Below are 15,967 nucleotides of genomic sequence, written 5' to 3'. Positions count from 1 at the left end.
TCAAAGTCTAGAGCACTGTTGTCCAGTGAAAATGTCTGCCAAGTGGACATATTTTACATATGTGCCATTTAATACAATAGCAGCTAGACATATGTGTGGCTGTTGAGCGTTTGAATGAAATGTGACTAGTGTGCCTGAAGAACTGAATTTTAAATTTCACTTAATTTTTATTAAATAGCCACTATGGCCAGTAGTATGCTACTTTTCACATTGGAAAGCACAATCTAGAGCAGATTTCATCAGACCTAGTATTTTAAAGTAGGTGTGTATTTGCAGAAAATTAGGTTCTAAATCTTTTTATCCCTTTGAAAAAACTCTTAGTGGCATGCCTTTTAATAGTACACTTAAAATACTTAATTAAAACTAATATACAAATACCTCTATAATATAGTGTTTTATTTGTAATTTTTTTATTCTAAACTACTTTGTTTTCTTACAGATACTAACAAATATGAAATTATTAAGCATGATACTCTCCGTGGAAAGTCAGTGCCACATTATGCGGCTATTGAGCCCGATGGGAAGGGTCTGATGATTGTCTCCTACAAGTCCTTCACATTTGTTCATACTGGTCAAGATCTTGAAGAAAATAAGAATGAGACCATGTCAGAGAAAATCAAAGGTAATTTTACTCTTTCCCTTCATAGAGCTTGTATGTGTTTATACAACACACATTTATGGCTGGTTTATCTTCCTGGTTAGGTTTTGGCTTCTATTAGGACAAGACAGGTTTTTAATTTTATTTCCCTTTATACTCGTTGTAATAGTCTTTTGTAAAATATGCTATTTAAATAGTATGAACTGTTTTAATTAGTAACTTAATTACCAAAAATATTTTTAAAAAATCTATACATTAGGGGCGCCTGGGTGGCTCAGTGGGTTAAAGCCTCTGCCTTCGGCTCAGGTCATGATTCTAGGGTCCTGGGATCGAGCCTCACATCGGGCTCTCGACTCAGCAGGGAACCTTGCTTCCTTCTCTTTCTCTGCCTGCCTCTCTGCCTACTTGTGATCTCTGTCTGTCAAATAAATAAAATCTTTTAAAAAAATTTTCTGTACATTAGCTTACCTGATAAGATGTTTAATAAATACCTACTAAATGAATAAATGATGTCTCTGTTATTGGTGTTTGAGAAGCTAGCATATTAGTATTGAAAATATTAATCTTTTAAAAAGTTAAACGCTGTTGATTTTAGGTTTATACTAAGGTATATGTTCTTAACTTTTAGTACTAAGCTGGAAAAAATTTCTTGAGGGCAAAATCACCAAGTTTTCCCAATGTTAAATGAGTAAATGGGTGAAGGTAATGTTTTAAAATGAAGACAATAATAAGGTCTTTCAAAAGAAATTTGTATTTACTGGGGCGCCTGGGTGGCTCAGACAGTTGAGTGTGGACTCTTGGTTTTGGCTCAGGTTATGAGCTCAGAGTCCTGGGATAAAGCCCTGCTTCGGCTCTGCACTCATCAGGGAGTCTGGTTGTAGGTTCGCTCCCTCTCCCGTTCTCCTGGTGTTCACTCTCTCAAATAAATACATAAAAAATAAATAAATAAATAAAAATTGTATTTCCATACAAAGAATATGTACTCTTATATTCAAGAGAATATCACTCTAATAGCACTATTCATATTTCTGATGTTTATTAATCCAGAGAATAGTATACTTTACTGAACAGAGAGTTTCATAGTATTTAAGTTATACATATTAATCTTTGAATGTACCTTTTGTTAATTATATAAAATCAAAATTAGTTGCACTATTTTTATTTTTCCCCAGGTTTATATTTTCCCCAGGTTTATAGATATATGCACCTTTGAATATGAGAGTTGTGCTTGATGCCTTTTATTTAGCTTCCCAACAACTTGATTTCTTCATATGCAATGCGTTTTTTGTTAGATATCTCTAAGATCCCTTTCCAAATAAATTCTATTCTGCCTTAATTGTAGTAGTAAAGTCTTCCAGAGCTTAGTCAAAACAGCTATCATATCTCCAGACCACTTGCCCTTTAGAACTCTTGGTGAGTATTTGCAAAGGAGTGAAAGAGTGCCCTAATCTTTGGAACCATTTTACCTAGTAGCGGAGACACCCATGTGGTTCCAAGACAGATGGTATCCTGGGAGGGACACAACATCTTTTTAAATCACTACCTACCAGTTCAGGTATTGTTTTTCTTCTTTTTCACATTAATATTGAACTCCTCAATACATTATTATGTCATTTCTTCCCTTTCACTGTGAACCTCAAATTGCCTGTATTTTTCTGTTCTTCTACTAAACAGCCTTTACTTGTAAATGACAAATGTAATTTTTTTTCAAATTATGGATAATTTGTTAATTATAGCATGCATTCATAAAAATAGTCTTCTGAGAATATATACTGGTTTCATTTTCTGTAAACCTCAAGAAGACTGATATTGTCTGTTGCCTGTTTGGTGTTGTCATAATGGTATAAGTAATAGCATTTTCTTTTCTTTTCTTTTCTTTTTTTTTTTTTAAGATTTTTATTATTTATTCAACAGAGATAAAGAGCACAAGTAGGCAGAGCGGCAGGCAGAGGGAGAGGGAGAAGCAGGCTCTCCACTGAGCAAGGTGCCTGATGCAGGGCTCAATCCCAGGGTCCTGGATATGACCTGAGCCGATGGCAGCTGCTTAACGGACTGAGCCACCCAGGTGCCCCAGTAGCATTTCCTTTGAAAGACTTAAGACACGGGGTGCCTGGGTGGCTCAATTAAGCATCTGCCTTTAGCTCAGATCATGATCGGGCTCCCTGCTCAGTGGGGAGCCTGCTTTTGCTTCTCCCTCTGCCATTCCCCACATTGGTGTGCTCTGGCTCTCACTCTCTAATAAATAAAATCTTTTTTTAAAGAAAAGACTTAAAACTTGATTTCTAAAAACACAGAAAGGCATTCAGCAACCAACGTTTGAGGAAATTATTTAGTTGTTTGTATGATTTTTAGTGGAGAGAGGTTTAAAAAATTCTGGCTTTCCCTTTAGTCTACTTCTATGGCCTTTAATTTTTACTAAAAACCGTGATTTTGTAGACTCTTCCTCATTCCGTATCTATCAGAAGTTATCCATGGAGTCATGGTTACATATAAACTGCCTTGTTAATTTTTGTGGTAGACAGAAAATTCAGTGAAACAGATTACTTGCCTTAAGGAGTTTATAGTTATCAATCTTTTAAGCTACAGTTGAAACTTACAGTGAGTTTATATTAAAAGTACTTCCAAAAAGGTGAGAGAGAGGTTCTGAGAGCCAGCTTAAAGGAATGTGATACAAGCTAGAAATTAATCCAAAGTAAAATTTTATACAAAAAATTTATTAATTTTTATATTTCTATATATCATGCTTGTTAGAGTTTATTAAACGTCAAATAGAAGTGACCCTTTAAGAAGATATATCATACTTAATGTTATATCTTCAAGCATATCTAGTACTTACAGTTTTTACACAAAACTGAAAAATAAAAAAACTAGTAACCCCCAAACAAGAATAGTAACCCACATTTGTTGAGGGTTTATGGTATATTTAATAACAAGATTGATAATAAATATTTTATCTGTATTAACTCTTAAATTTTAATAGTTCTATGAGATATGTAAGATTTTGTTCCTTTGTTTTGCTGATTAGAAAAAAGAGGGTCAGAGATGAATTGCATGCCAAAATTAATAAATGGTTGAGCCAAGGTTCAGATCTATGACTAGTCAACTCTGGAGTACTAGTTCCTAACCCCTATATTATACTTCTTTGTAATGAGCATGTGGACAGATTAATGTTTATGGATATCATTAAGCAAAAGTTTATTCTTTTTGTACTTAAGCCCTGTTTTTTTTCTTATTTCATGTTTGTGGTGTGAAGGGTTTTAAGGTATTTCTTAAGTAACTGGCTTTTTAGAAGATAAGCCAAAGAGATCGAGAAGGAGGTGAAGAGAGGATTCATTGGGAACTTAAGACAAATACACTGATAGCCCTTGAATTTCCTATGAAATTGCTTTCATGCAACAAAGTTGTGGGATAGAATAGCTAGTTCCTTTGTAAATAAATAATACCTTTTATTTTTGTATGGATTTGTATCTCACCAAGTGGTGGTCTCCTATGTCACAGAGTTACATCATTAGGGCAAGTCAAGGCAGTGGTGAAAGTTTCACACAACGGTTCATGACATATGTGTCATTCTTTAGAACTAGAAATGCACTGTGTGTGTGTATGTGTGTGAAGAGAAGAATAAGGAGGAGGAAAAGAGGGGAACTGGGAGGAAGGGAGAGAATGAATGGGGATAAAGGATTGCTCTTACTAGTATTTTATGAGTGTTTATGTCCCTGGAACATTAGGTAAGCCTGTAAGAGGAAATGTCAGGTGCAATTATTATAACTCTGAAAATTCCCCAAAGAGATCTGTATGTGTTTGTTTATAAATAATTTTTTTTGTGAGATCACTAGAAATTATGCTAAGATTTTTTTAGATAGGTATTCTTTTTTATGCTCTAGTCCCTAATTTTATGTACTCTATTCATACTTTTTTTTATTACATCATGTATTTTTCTTTTTCTGACAGAACCTCTATATTACTGGCAACAGACTGAAGATGATTTGACAGTAACAGTACGGCTTCCAGAAGGCAGTTCTAAGGAGGACATTCAAGTACAGTTTTTGCCTGAGCACATCAACATTGTGCTGAAGGGTCAGAGGTTTCTGGAAGGAAATCTCTATTCATCTATTGATCAAGAAAGCAGTACATGGATAATTAAAGAGAATAATAGGTATATGTAGACAGTTGTATTTATATTTGAATTTCTGGGTTTTTTTGTTTTGTTTTCTTTTTTTTTTATCCTTTCCACAGTGGTTACACGAAAGTTGAATACTATAATAGGTCTGTCTATATTGCTGATTCATTTCTTAAGATAGATTAAAAATGGAGTTACTGTATCAAAAAGTATAATTATTAGTAACATTAAAGATGATACTGTAGTCATTGTTTACATTCTGTGGTAGAACTTTTCCTTACCAGCTCTGAATAAAATTATAACAATATTAACAGTAATAATAGATAAAAATGTTTTTGTTTTTAATGAGAGAGCCTGTATACAAGTTGGGGTAGGGCAGAGGAAGAGGGAGAAGCAGACCACCCACTGAGCAGGGAGCCCTGTGCAGGACTCAAATCCCAGGACCCCAGGGTTATGACCTGAGTCAATGGCAGACACTTAACCTACTGAGCCACACATGTGGCCCTAAAATGGTTATTTATTTTAATTAATACTTAAAAATTTTTAACTAATTTTCTTTTATTAATTTGTTTCCCAACTAGATAATAATTCTGTTCTTTAAATTTTAAGATATATAAAGGGTAAACAGTACGAAGGCTCCCTCGAGCCCAGGCCCTCCAGTCACCCTTCTCCCCATAACCACTATTACTAGTTTCCTTCTACAGGTGTTTTAGGCATATTCAAGCAGATTTATATTTTCTTGAACAAAAAAGATTTCAACATAACTGTATATAGTTTTTTACAGCTTACTTTTGTTGACTTTCAACAGTTAATCTTGGATAACTTTCCATAAAGTATACCTAGTAATTTATTCTCCTTTGTGGTTATTTATGGTATTTTATTCTATCAACCGCACAATCATTTTTTAAAAATGGTCCTGTATTATGGATATTTTGACTGTTTGAAATCTTTTGGTACAATGAATGACTTTCTAGGGGTGCCTGAGTGGCTCAGTGGGTTAAGCCTCTGCCTTCGGCTCAGGTCATGATCTCAGGGTCCTAGGATTGAGCCCCGAGTCTGGCTCTCTGCTCAGCAGGGAGTCTGCTTCCCCCCCCTCTCTCCATCTGCTTCTCTGCCTACTTGTGATCTCTCTGTCAAATAAACAAATAAGATCTTTAAAAAAAAACAACAATGAATGACTTTTTGGATGATTCAGTAGCTTCACTGAGTGAGACAGGTGTCAAACTCAATGAATTCTACATATAAAATCTGAATTTTATCTATAAATACCTCAGTTAAAAGGAATATGTAAAACAAATAGGTAAAGGTTGAGTGTCTTATAAAACTATAACCTTTGCTTCTGCTTTTAGTCCCCTTTGGAAATTTGTTGCCCCAGATCCTTTCCACATTCCTCAGGTATTTGGATTAATAAAATTACTCTTTTATTATAAATTAAGAGTTAGTAATCACTACATTCTGTGATAAAAAGGGTCAAATTTGGTCAGAAGTGGGTTAAAATTAGATATTTTTACCTTAAATATAATTTTCAATTTGTAATACAAGACCCATTTGGATCTTTGGTATGAGTCTAAATTCTGAGAGTCAAAAAAATGGTGTCTGCTTCAAAAAAGTTTAAGCTTTATCTTTTTAGATCCTGAATTCATTTTATTCATGGGGAAGTTTGGTGACTTGGTTATACTTTCTTTTTTAATGCAGTAAGAAAAATAGATTCGTGAGTAAATGATGTCATTTATGGTTTATTAAGAATTATTGAACTCTTCAGTATTCAGTAAATTCAATGATAAAGAATAATGATTTCTGTGAATCTGATCCCTTGTCTTTCTGTTTTGGCACATGGATTTTTCTTAAGCTGTTCTACTAATTCTTGGCTAACCAGTTTTAATCATGGTATATTTAAATAATCTTGTAATTCTTCCAACATTTTTCATAATCAGTCCTGCAAATGTTTATGAAAGCACTTTTATTGTAATTCTAATTAAAGTATATTACTCTTCTAGTGGGAGAGTGAAAAGTTGATCTGAGCTAGATTAAATTCAATCTCATGGACGTGGTAGTTTTCAGAAATTCAACCTTCAAGGTGATAAAAGTCATTTATAGAATCCTTACCAACAGTCTTACAACTTCTTTCTTTAAGAATACCATACTTATTAACACATCAAGTTATGAGTAGGTACCTGATTTTGCTAACAGTTTATCCATTTACCTGGATAATAAAGATTTACCTGGATAATAAAGAACCCTGGAATCTATTGTTTCTGGTAATCACCCATCTGATTAGGGTTGGGTCACCACAGTCAAGCACATTGGCTTTTTGCTTCATTCTTTGTGAACTTTGACATGCTAACACACTGAATTCCTAACAGATTCTCGTAAAATTACTCTTTCCTAATTTTATTTTATTTTTAATTGAAGTATAATTAATATACAGTATTGTATTAGTTTCAGTTTTATAATACAATGATTCAACAATTCTGTACTTAATGGTTATCATGATAGGTGTAACCCTTAATCCCTTTACATTTTTTAACATCTTTTAAAAACTTAGTTAGAAGGTTCTTTAAGAGGGGTGCCTGGGTGGCTCATTGGGTTAAAGCCTCTGCCTTCGGCTCAGGTCATGATCCCAGGGTCCTGGGATCCAGCCCCCGCATTAGGCTCTCTGCTCAGCGGGGAGCCTGCTTCCTCCTCTCTCTCTGCCTGCCTCTCTGCCTACTTGTAATCTTTGTCTGTCAAATAAATAAATAAAATCTTTTTTAAAAAATAAAGGCTCTTTAAGAGATATTTTATATCACCACATTCTATTTAAACATATGAGATTTGAGGGTAGCATTTATAAATTGGCAAACCAGCTGTAACCTATTATTAATAGAAGTCAGGAAGCAGTAACCCAGCAAAGCAAGCTCTAGAGTTCAGCATTTAATACCTGAGTATTGTTTTCCCATTAAATTTGAGGTACTTGATTACAATTTTATATTACAAAAGATAATTACAGTGACATGTTGGTGGTGTCATTGGTTTAAAAACATGATTCTCTGTACCTGGTTAAATTATTCATATAATAAGAGTAAAATAAAATAAAATATAAAATAAATTAAAAAATAAGAGTATTTTTTAATAACGTTCCATCTCACTTTGGAAGGATTTATTAACGAGTCTAGGTTATTATGCTATATGTTCTTTTTTGCTTGGATGATAGGATATGATACTAGTTTCAAAATGTAGAAATGAAGTTGTGCTAAAAGGGTTGCACGAAGTGTGCGATTTAAAGATGTTTCACAAATTCTTTATCAATGAGATTGTATGACCTCTAGATAGCAACTGACGACAAACAGTACTTCTGTATTCTGGTCATGGTAAACTTTCTTCAGTAATTATTTACATATATTCGTTCAAAGTGGCAGAATAGTACAGTAATGCAGAACTTGGACTTGGAGTCAGACTGCTTTCCTAGCTTGTAACTTTGGCAAGTTACTTAACCTCTCTAGTCCTTTTATTTTTTTTTCTTACTTGTGAAATGAAGATGAAAATAATACTTTATTTGGTTATCATGAGCAACTGATGAGTTGAAAACACCTGAAATGCTTGACAGCACCTGGCATATGGGAAGATTAAGTATGCGTCGCTGTCATGATTCTTCTTCATTGCCATCATCATTTTCGAGATAACCTTTCTCTTAGAGACTGTATTATTGTAGTAATTTTTAATGCTAATGATAGGAACTCATTACATAGAAAAGATATTTTGTATTGTCTCTTAAAATAAGCAGTTTCAGAAAAATGTAAACTGCTGTAATTAATTCATGAGGTGGTGATAATAACAGCCTTGAAAAAGAATAACTGATAGGTTTGCATGTTCTATTTGATAATTATGATAATAGTTATGATTGTGCCCTTGCAATTTTTCCTTGCAGTTGTGTTCCAGGGCACGGGTTAGTGGCACACGTGTACCAGAGATGGCACATGGAAAGGTTGCTTTCCTATGGAACAGCTACCACCACTCCCGCTTCTTTGTGTTACAGCAACAGCTACTCCTAAAGCAGCTTACGTGAATTTCCCTTGCTATTCAAGAGGCACTTGGACATCTCCTGTGACCACAGTCTGCACTGACTCAACTCTTTCCCCTTCCTGCTGCATCAAACCTTAATCCTAGGATTCACTGATAGGCCCTTTTTAGCGTATTTGGAATTTGTGTTTAATGGCTTAAAAGTATGTAATTAGATTTTCAGTTGATAGAGACCAAATTAACAACTTCTTTTCTCCTAAAGAGTTATCAAAGTTATTTCTACTTTCTTTTCAGTTCTTTAAAATATGTATTTTAAAAATTAACATTTGTATTGATCTAAGTTGCCTGATGTTTTACATTAATAATTATATATCATGACTACTAGTTTGGGGACATGAAACTATTTTTTGGCTCCATGCACAAGGAGGTACCTTTAGTTATAGTCTCTGTGCAGTTAACTTTATGTGCCCACTTCAGTCATTACCCTCACCACTACCACCATTTGAATGCTTAGTAAAAGAGCTCATGGATCCATGCTGCTTATTCGTCACTTACTTCCACTAACACACTGCAGACCTGGACTACAACAGTACTTTCTAGGTGGTCTCACTCTTGCCAGTCAATCTTCTCATCAGGCCATTTGACATACCACTTCCAGTGATATTTTTTTTGTTTGTTTATTAAGTATAAGTTACTTACCCTTGGATTACAGATTTTCCAACCATATTCCAGTAGGCAGTACTAAAACTAACACGTTTTGTAAAAATCTCTGGCTGAACACCAAAGCGGGGGATAAATTCAGTGGAAGATTCTTCTGTTTGGTGTTGATTATATAATTTGTATAGTTGCTCAATGTAACATTACTTTCCTTGTTGAACTTCTAGCTTGGAGATTTTCTTGACGAAAAAGAATGAAGGACTAACATGGCCAGAGCTAGTGGTTGGTGATAAACAAGGAGAGTTTATAAGAGACTCGGCACAGTGTGCTGCAATAGCTGAACGTTTAATGCATTTGACCTCTGAAGAACTGGTAAGCAATTGCAGTAGTAGTGTCATTTTCCAAAGGCCCAGAAGTATGTGAGGATTATGCCATGTTTTTCAAACATTATTTTACATTTGATAATGTTAGAGACACAGATTAGGCACTAAGGAGTGGTGTTTGACTATAGCTTAAAATTCTAATACTCATTCCTTACACTACATGAATACATGTATGTGTGGAGTCGTTGTATAAGGTGGGTGTTCATGTATGTATGTATCTCTATGTACATATATATATACACACATATATTCACACATATACACACATAAATATATATATTCTCCTTTGGAGAATCAGTATACCAATACTGGTATGGACAAAAATTATGATCTAATAATCTACTTGTCATCATTGAAATATTTTAGGTTATCTTAGACTATCACTAGGGGTTAAAATGTATACTAGGGTAAAAATGTATACTATAATTAATTTTAATTCTCAAAGTAATTCATTGCAGTGATTATAATAATCACTACTCATTCAACTATGAGATTTTGTTGAAGTGTTCCAGTCTGATAACTTTTAAGATAATGTTAAAAATTTGAATAAAGCATACTAGAATTTCAGTTATATGTTTATTCACCAAAAATTACATCAGCACATGTAAAATATCTGACTTATTGCCACTTGGAGTTAGAACGATGAGGAAAAAAATGTATGAAGACATAGTTGTACTATAGGGTTAATTGAATCCTAAAATAGGAAGGAAATTAGAATATTGAAAGTAAATGTCTCTGTCAAAAAGAAAGGATGGCCAAAATGGAGAAACCAAGTTTCATGTCTGCCAGCCATAAATTAAAATTTCAGGAATCACTAGAGTTCATGTGTAAGACCATGAAATTTTAATTTCATAGTCCTGGTGTTACAATAAGCCATGCAGACTGCTTTGCCCTGTTATGTTCCTTAAGCAAGTATTTATTGTGTTGTACTCTGGAATAAAATATATAATATTATATTATAATATAGTTACAGTAGTGGAGTTTTGTGGGGTTTTTATGTTAGGAGGTTTGTTTTGATATTGTAGATTATTGCTGTTAACTGCCTTTTAAACTTGATTATTTCAAATGAAGATTGGTCTGTATGAGTAAGTTATTTATGGCTGAAAACCAATATGTTTGTTACATTTTAGAAAAAGACATAGAATCTTATTATCTGCAACTGAAGGCTGTCTCATGTGTTTCAAATCTTTATACTTTTTCTTGCCATTCTGCATTGGTTAGAACCTTTAATCCATTGGAGAATAGAAGTGATGAATAGTGAATGCAGATATTCTTGCCTCATTTGTAATCTTAGAAAAATAACTGAATATTTCACTGTTAAGTATTATGGGTTTTTGTCATGACGAGAACATATTCTTCAATTTGTTAAACTGAGTGTTTTGAATCATGAAAGGCTATAGAATTTTGTCAAAAACATTTTCTTTTTTTGTGGTTTATAAACCCAAATTGGTCATGATGTATTATCCTATTTACATATTACTGGTTTGGATTTGCTAAATGTTATTGAGGACTTTTGCATCTATATTTAGGAGGAATATTGATCTGTAGTTTTCGTTTTGTCTTTTTACTGTCGTTATCCAGTTTTGATATCCGGGTAGTGCTGATGTCAAAGATGAGTAGGGAAGTGTTTACTGCTTGTTCTAGTTCTGGAAGAGATTGTATAGAATTGGCACTATTTCTATAAATATAGAATTTACCAGTGAGACCATCTAGATTGGAGTTTTCTTTTTTGGAGGTTTTTAACCATGAATTTAATTTATTAGGTATAGCAATTATTTTGGGCATCTATTTCCATTGTTTTTTGTTGTTGGTTTTTCAGTTTCCAATTTCATTTCTGTTATGTTATTTTCTCCTTTTTCCTTACTTTGGATTTATTTTGCTCTATTTTTATTTATTTTTTTTTTAATTTTTTTTTTTAAAGATTTTATTTATTTATCAGAGAGAGAGAGGGGGAGAGAGCGAACACAGGCAGACAGAATGGCAGGCAGAGGGAGAAGCAGGCTCCCTGCCGAGCAAGGAGCCCGATGTGGGACTCGATCCCAGGACGCCGGGATCATGACCTGAGCCGAAGGCAGCTGCTTAACCAACTGAGCCACTCAGGCGTCCCGATTTTGCTCTATTTTTAAACATGAAAGTTTAGATGATGGCTTTTTTAACCCACTTTTCTATTGAAGATACTTAATGCTATGTACTTCATTCTAAGTACTTGATCTTCATCCTCCCAAATTTCAGCCTATCGTCTTAACCCCTTTAAGGCTTGATTTGATTTGATACTGTATTTCCATGTTTTTTATATGCCGATATTCCTCGTTTGTTCTTACTCCTAGGCAGAACTTTTCATGAATCCCAAATGAAAGTCTAGGATGTTTATCAGGGCTTCTGTGTGGACCCTGTCCTCTAATTTTTGTCTCCCGAGCACTTCAGTAACATCAACACTCAGCTTTGGAGCCCCTTGCCTACTTCTTTCCTCTTCTCTTTTTCCAGCTGAGCTTGAAAATCTATAAATGACACAGAGAAACAGCAGAGTCTTGGGTTCTCTTCTCTGCAATTTCCCTTTCTCTCCAATCTTCTCCTATTAAAATCTGGCTACCTTGATGGTCCTGACCTTTTAATTTTGCCCTTTTCAGCAAAATGGAAAGGGGAAAAGGTAATGGAAAGGGGAAAGGAGGGAGAAGTGCAGAGGATACCTTCTGTGTGCTGCTGGACATACTTAGTTCTTGAATCACTGGAAAAATGGCCCCAGCTGATTGCTGATATTGCCATCTCAGCCAAGCATAGCAACCAGGATTGTTTCCATCGATGTATAGGCTGGAGCAGACAACCACAACTAGGTGGCCCCATATCCCAGGTGGAACATGTTCAGGTTTGATAATAAAGATCTGTAACTCCCGGCCATTTAGTTTCAGAGGCTTTCTCAGGTCATTTCAGTACGTTCTCAATAACATGACAGCATTTTGGCAAATTGGGTATGTGGACATTTGGTCAGTTGTAGAATTACATTTCTGTGTATGTATGTAAATGCAATTCATCAGCTGAGCATTGTGATTCCTTTACTCTGAGGGATATAAGACCAGACAGTGATTCTTGCATTTAAGCAATGGAGATTATAAAAATTAATGATTCTATTTATCTCCACTTTTGTCTTACTAGCTATACCTCTGTTTTTGTTTGGTTGGATATTTGTATGTGTGTGTTTAGTGGTTTCGAGTTTATACTATACACCTTTAACTCATTACCATCTTTGTCAAAAAATATTTCACTCATAACTTAAGAACTTATAGATTTCTAGTCATCCTTTCTGTTACTCTTTTCATACTTTTTATTTCTTCATGTAATGAACTCAATGATACATTATTATCTGAACTTAAATTAGTGTTCTTTTCAAGAGATTAGAAATATGGGTAGAAAGATCTTAAATTGCCCCGTATATCTGTCATTTCCTTTGTTCTACATTTCTTCCTGTTGGTTCACATTTGCATCCGTTGTCATTTTTCTCCTGGCTGAAGAACTTCCTTTAGCATTTTTTATAGTACAGATTTGCTGGGGAAATTCTCTCAGCTTCTGTTTGCTACAAAAATATTAATGCTGTATTCCTTTTTTAGTATCTCTGTTAAGTATGTGAGTCAAGGTTGATGCTTTCCCCCCTTTCATCACTTCAGTTCTACTCCATTGTTTTCTGGCTTGCATTGTTTCTGATGAGAAATTGGCTATCCTTTGTATCTTTGTTCCTCTATTCATAATGGTTTTTTTTTTTTTTTCCTCCTCTGGCTACTTTCTTAAGATATTTTATTACTGCTTTTCAACAATTTCATTATAATGTGATTTGCAGTGAGTTTTTTTGATGTTTCTTTGACCTTTTTGAATCTATAGGATTATAGTTTTCATCATTTATTAACCGTTTCTTCAAATTTGTTTCCATTCTTCCTGGCCCCTTCTAATTACTCATGTGTTAGACCATTTCACGCTGTTCCACAGGTTACTGAAGTTCTGGGGGTTTTTGTTGGTGGTGGTGGTCTTTTCCTTTTTTTTGGTTCTCTCTGTGTTTCATTTTAGATGGACTATTGCTTTGTTTCAAGCTCACAGTTCTTCTTCCATGTCTCATTAGTTGCCAACCCCATCTTTTTTGGTTTCCATTTCAGATATTATATTTTCATATTTAGAAGTTCAGTTTGGTTCTTTTTTTGTCTTCCATACCTCTGTCAACATATACGTGTTTCTCTTTACATCTTTGAGTCTATAGAACATGTTTACAATACCTGTTTTAATATTTTTTTCTGGTGATTTCATTATTCTGTCATTTCTCTTTCTGTTGATTAGCATTTACTGGTCATGGGCCTGAAATTTAGTTTTTAATTACTCTATAATCTTGATCTTTTTAAGAATGAAGAAATCCATTCCCTTATTGTTGAAGGTTTATTTTTTTATTTTGTTTTCTGGTCTTAAGAATCCAAATCCAGATAAAGAAAAACCTCCATGTAATGCTCAAGAGTTAGAAGAATGTGACATTTTCTTTGAAGAGAGCTCCAGTTTATGCAGATTTGATGGCAGTACATTAAAAACTACTCATGTGGTAAGTTCTTGATGATTATATTTCTAAAAATTTATGAGTAAGTACAAGTTACATGAGATGATAATTGACCAAATGTGTAATTTGCAAAGCTGGCTTGATTGGCAGTTTATTGGCTATGATCTAAAACTCATCAGTCCATGAAGTTGGAGTTCCATACCACCATCCCCAATAAAACACTGTTGGGTTGTTTTGGTACTGTTGCATATTTGATATCTTGTGATTGGCTTTTTTCTATTCAGGTTTTTATATATAGTTACAACTAATTTTTAATAACCTCTTATTTTTTTTCATTTGAAATTATAAGTTTTCTTCATGTTCTTATTTCAATCTGGTTTGAAGGCTGGGTGATACTATATAATGTTATCGTTGGTGTTCTTGTGTGTATGTATATATAGTAGTTGTCCTATAGATTATAGGATGCACTTTTAATACATTTTTAAAATTGCATTATTCATGATGATGCTATTTTTTAAACATCCCTTCTTTACATGAAGTCTTTTTCTATATTCAGGTGTATTCTTTAATAGAGTTACAGAAGTCAGATTAAATCTACAGTCTCATTCATGTTAGCAGTTATTACCTATGTCATTGCATCTTTACCTGCTCCTTCAGTTTTTTTGTTTGATCTTTACTAATTGGCGTACAAGATATAGGATTTTTAGTCTGTGTTTTTTTAATTTTTGACTGTTTCATAATGATTACTTTTGACTCTTTTGTGAAAAATTTTTTCCTTTATTTTGTTTTGGTGTTTCTGACTTGTGTGGTCTTCTTTATAAAATGTGTTCTTAAAGAGCATGTATGGTAGTCTCCATTATAAGTAGGTTCTGTCTTCAGAAAGTTAAGAAACATACATACAGTTCCTCATTGTACCATAGTTTTTAGAGATGATATCTGATAAAATATTTTCAGTATTTTGTACATACTCTGAAACTGTTTAATCACAATTCAGTGTTAATTGCTGGTTTAACTCCAATCATTTGTATTTTGTATAAATTGCAAAATGATCACCACAATAAGTCTAGGTAATGTTTGTCATGATACGTAGTTAGAGAATTTTTCTCTTATAATGAGAACTTTTAAGGTGTGCTCTGTTAATAATTTCAAATATGAAGTATAGTACTATTAACTGTAGTCACTGTGCTAGACTTTATAATACCCAATACTTACTTATAACTGGAAGTTTATACCTGTTGACACCCTTAATCCATCCCCCAGCCACCATCAGGTGTGAGGTGTGAAGGCATATCTCATGGTGGTTTTGATTTACATATCTTGATGCTTAATGTTGTTGAGTACCTTTTCATGTACGAGTTGGCCATCTGTAGATCTTTTTTGGAAAAAGGATCTATTTGGTTCCCTTAATCATTTTTTTTTTAAGATTTTATTTATTTGACAGAGATCATAAGTATGCAGAGAGGCAGGCAGAGTCAGAGAGGAGGAAGCAGGCTCCTTGCTGAGCAGAGAACCCGATGTGGGGCTCGATCCCAGGACCCTGAGATCATGACCTGAGCCTAAGGCAGAGGCTTAATCCACTGAGCCACCCAGGCACCCCCCCTTAATCATTTTTTAATTGCATTGTTTGTTTTTGACTGTATAATTATAGTTCTTTATAAATTTTGGATGTTAACCCTTTATCAGATATG

The 15,967-nt window shown here is 34.0% G+C and overlaps 1 protein-coding gene across 1 annotated transcript in view; it reads left to right on the top strand.

Moving 5' to 3' along the window:
- The window catches only part of NUDCD1 (NudC domain containing 1), a 79,298-nt gene that overhangs the window by 29,933 nt on the left and 33,398 nt on the right, over positions 1 to 15,967 (top strand). The window contains exons 5-8 of the mRNA XM_004771307.3: positions 440 to 622; positions 4,547 to 4,751; positions 9,599 to 9,743; positions 14,199 to 14,324. Of these exons, the coding sequence (XP_004771364.1) occupies positions 440 to 622; positions 4,547 to 4,751; positions 9,599 to 9,743; positions 14,199 to 14,324 (659 nt within the window). The remainder of the gene's footprint in view (positions 1 to 439; positions 623 to 4,546; positions 4,752 to 9,598; positions 9,744 to 14,198; positions 14,325 to 15,967) is intronic.

This window comes from Mustela putorius, unplaced genomic scaffold, assembly GCF_011764305.1.
Source record: "Mustela putorius furo isolate JIRA1106 unplaced genomic scaffold, ASM1176430v1.1 tig00000228_pilon_pilon_pilon, whole genome shotgun sequence".
Classification (NCBI taxonomy): Eukaryota; Metazoa; Chordata; class Mammalia; order Carnivora; family Mustelidae; genus Mustela; species Mustela putorius.
Note: the sequence above shows the minus strand (reverse complement) of the source record. Positions and strands in the feature narration are given on the sequence as shown.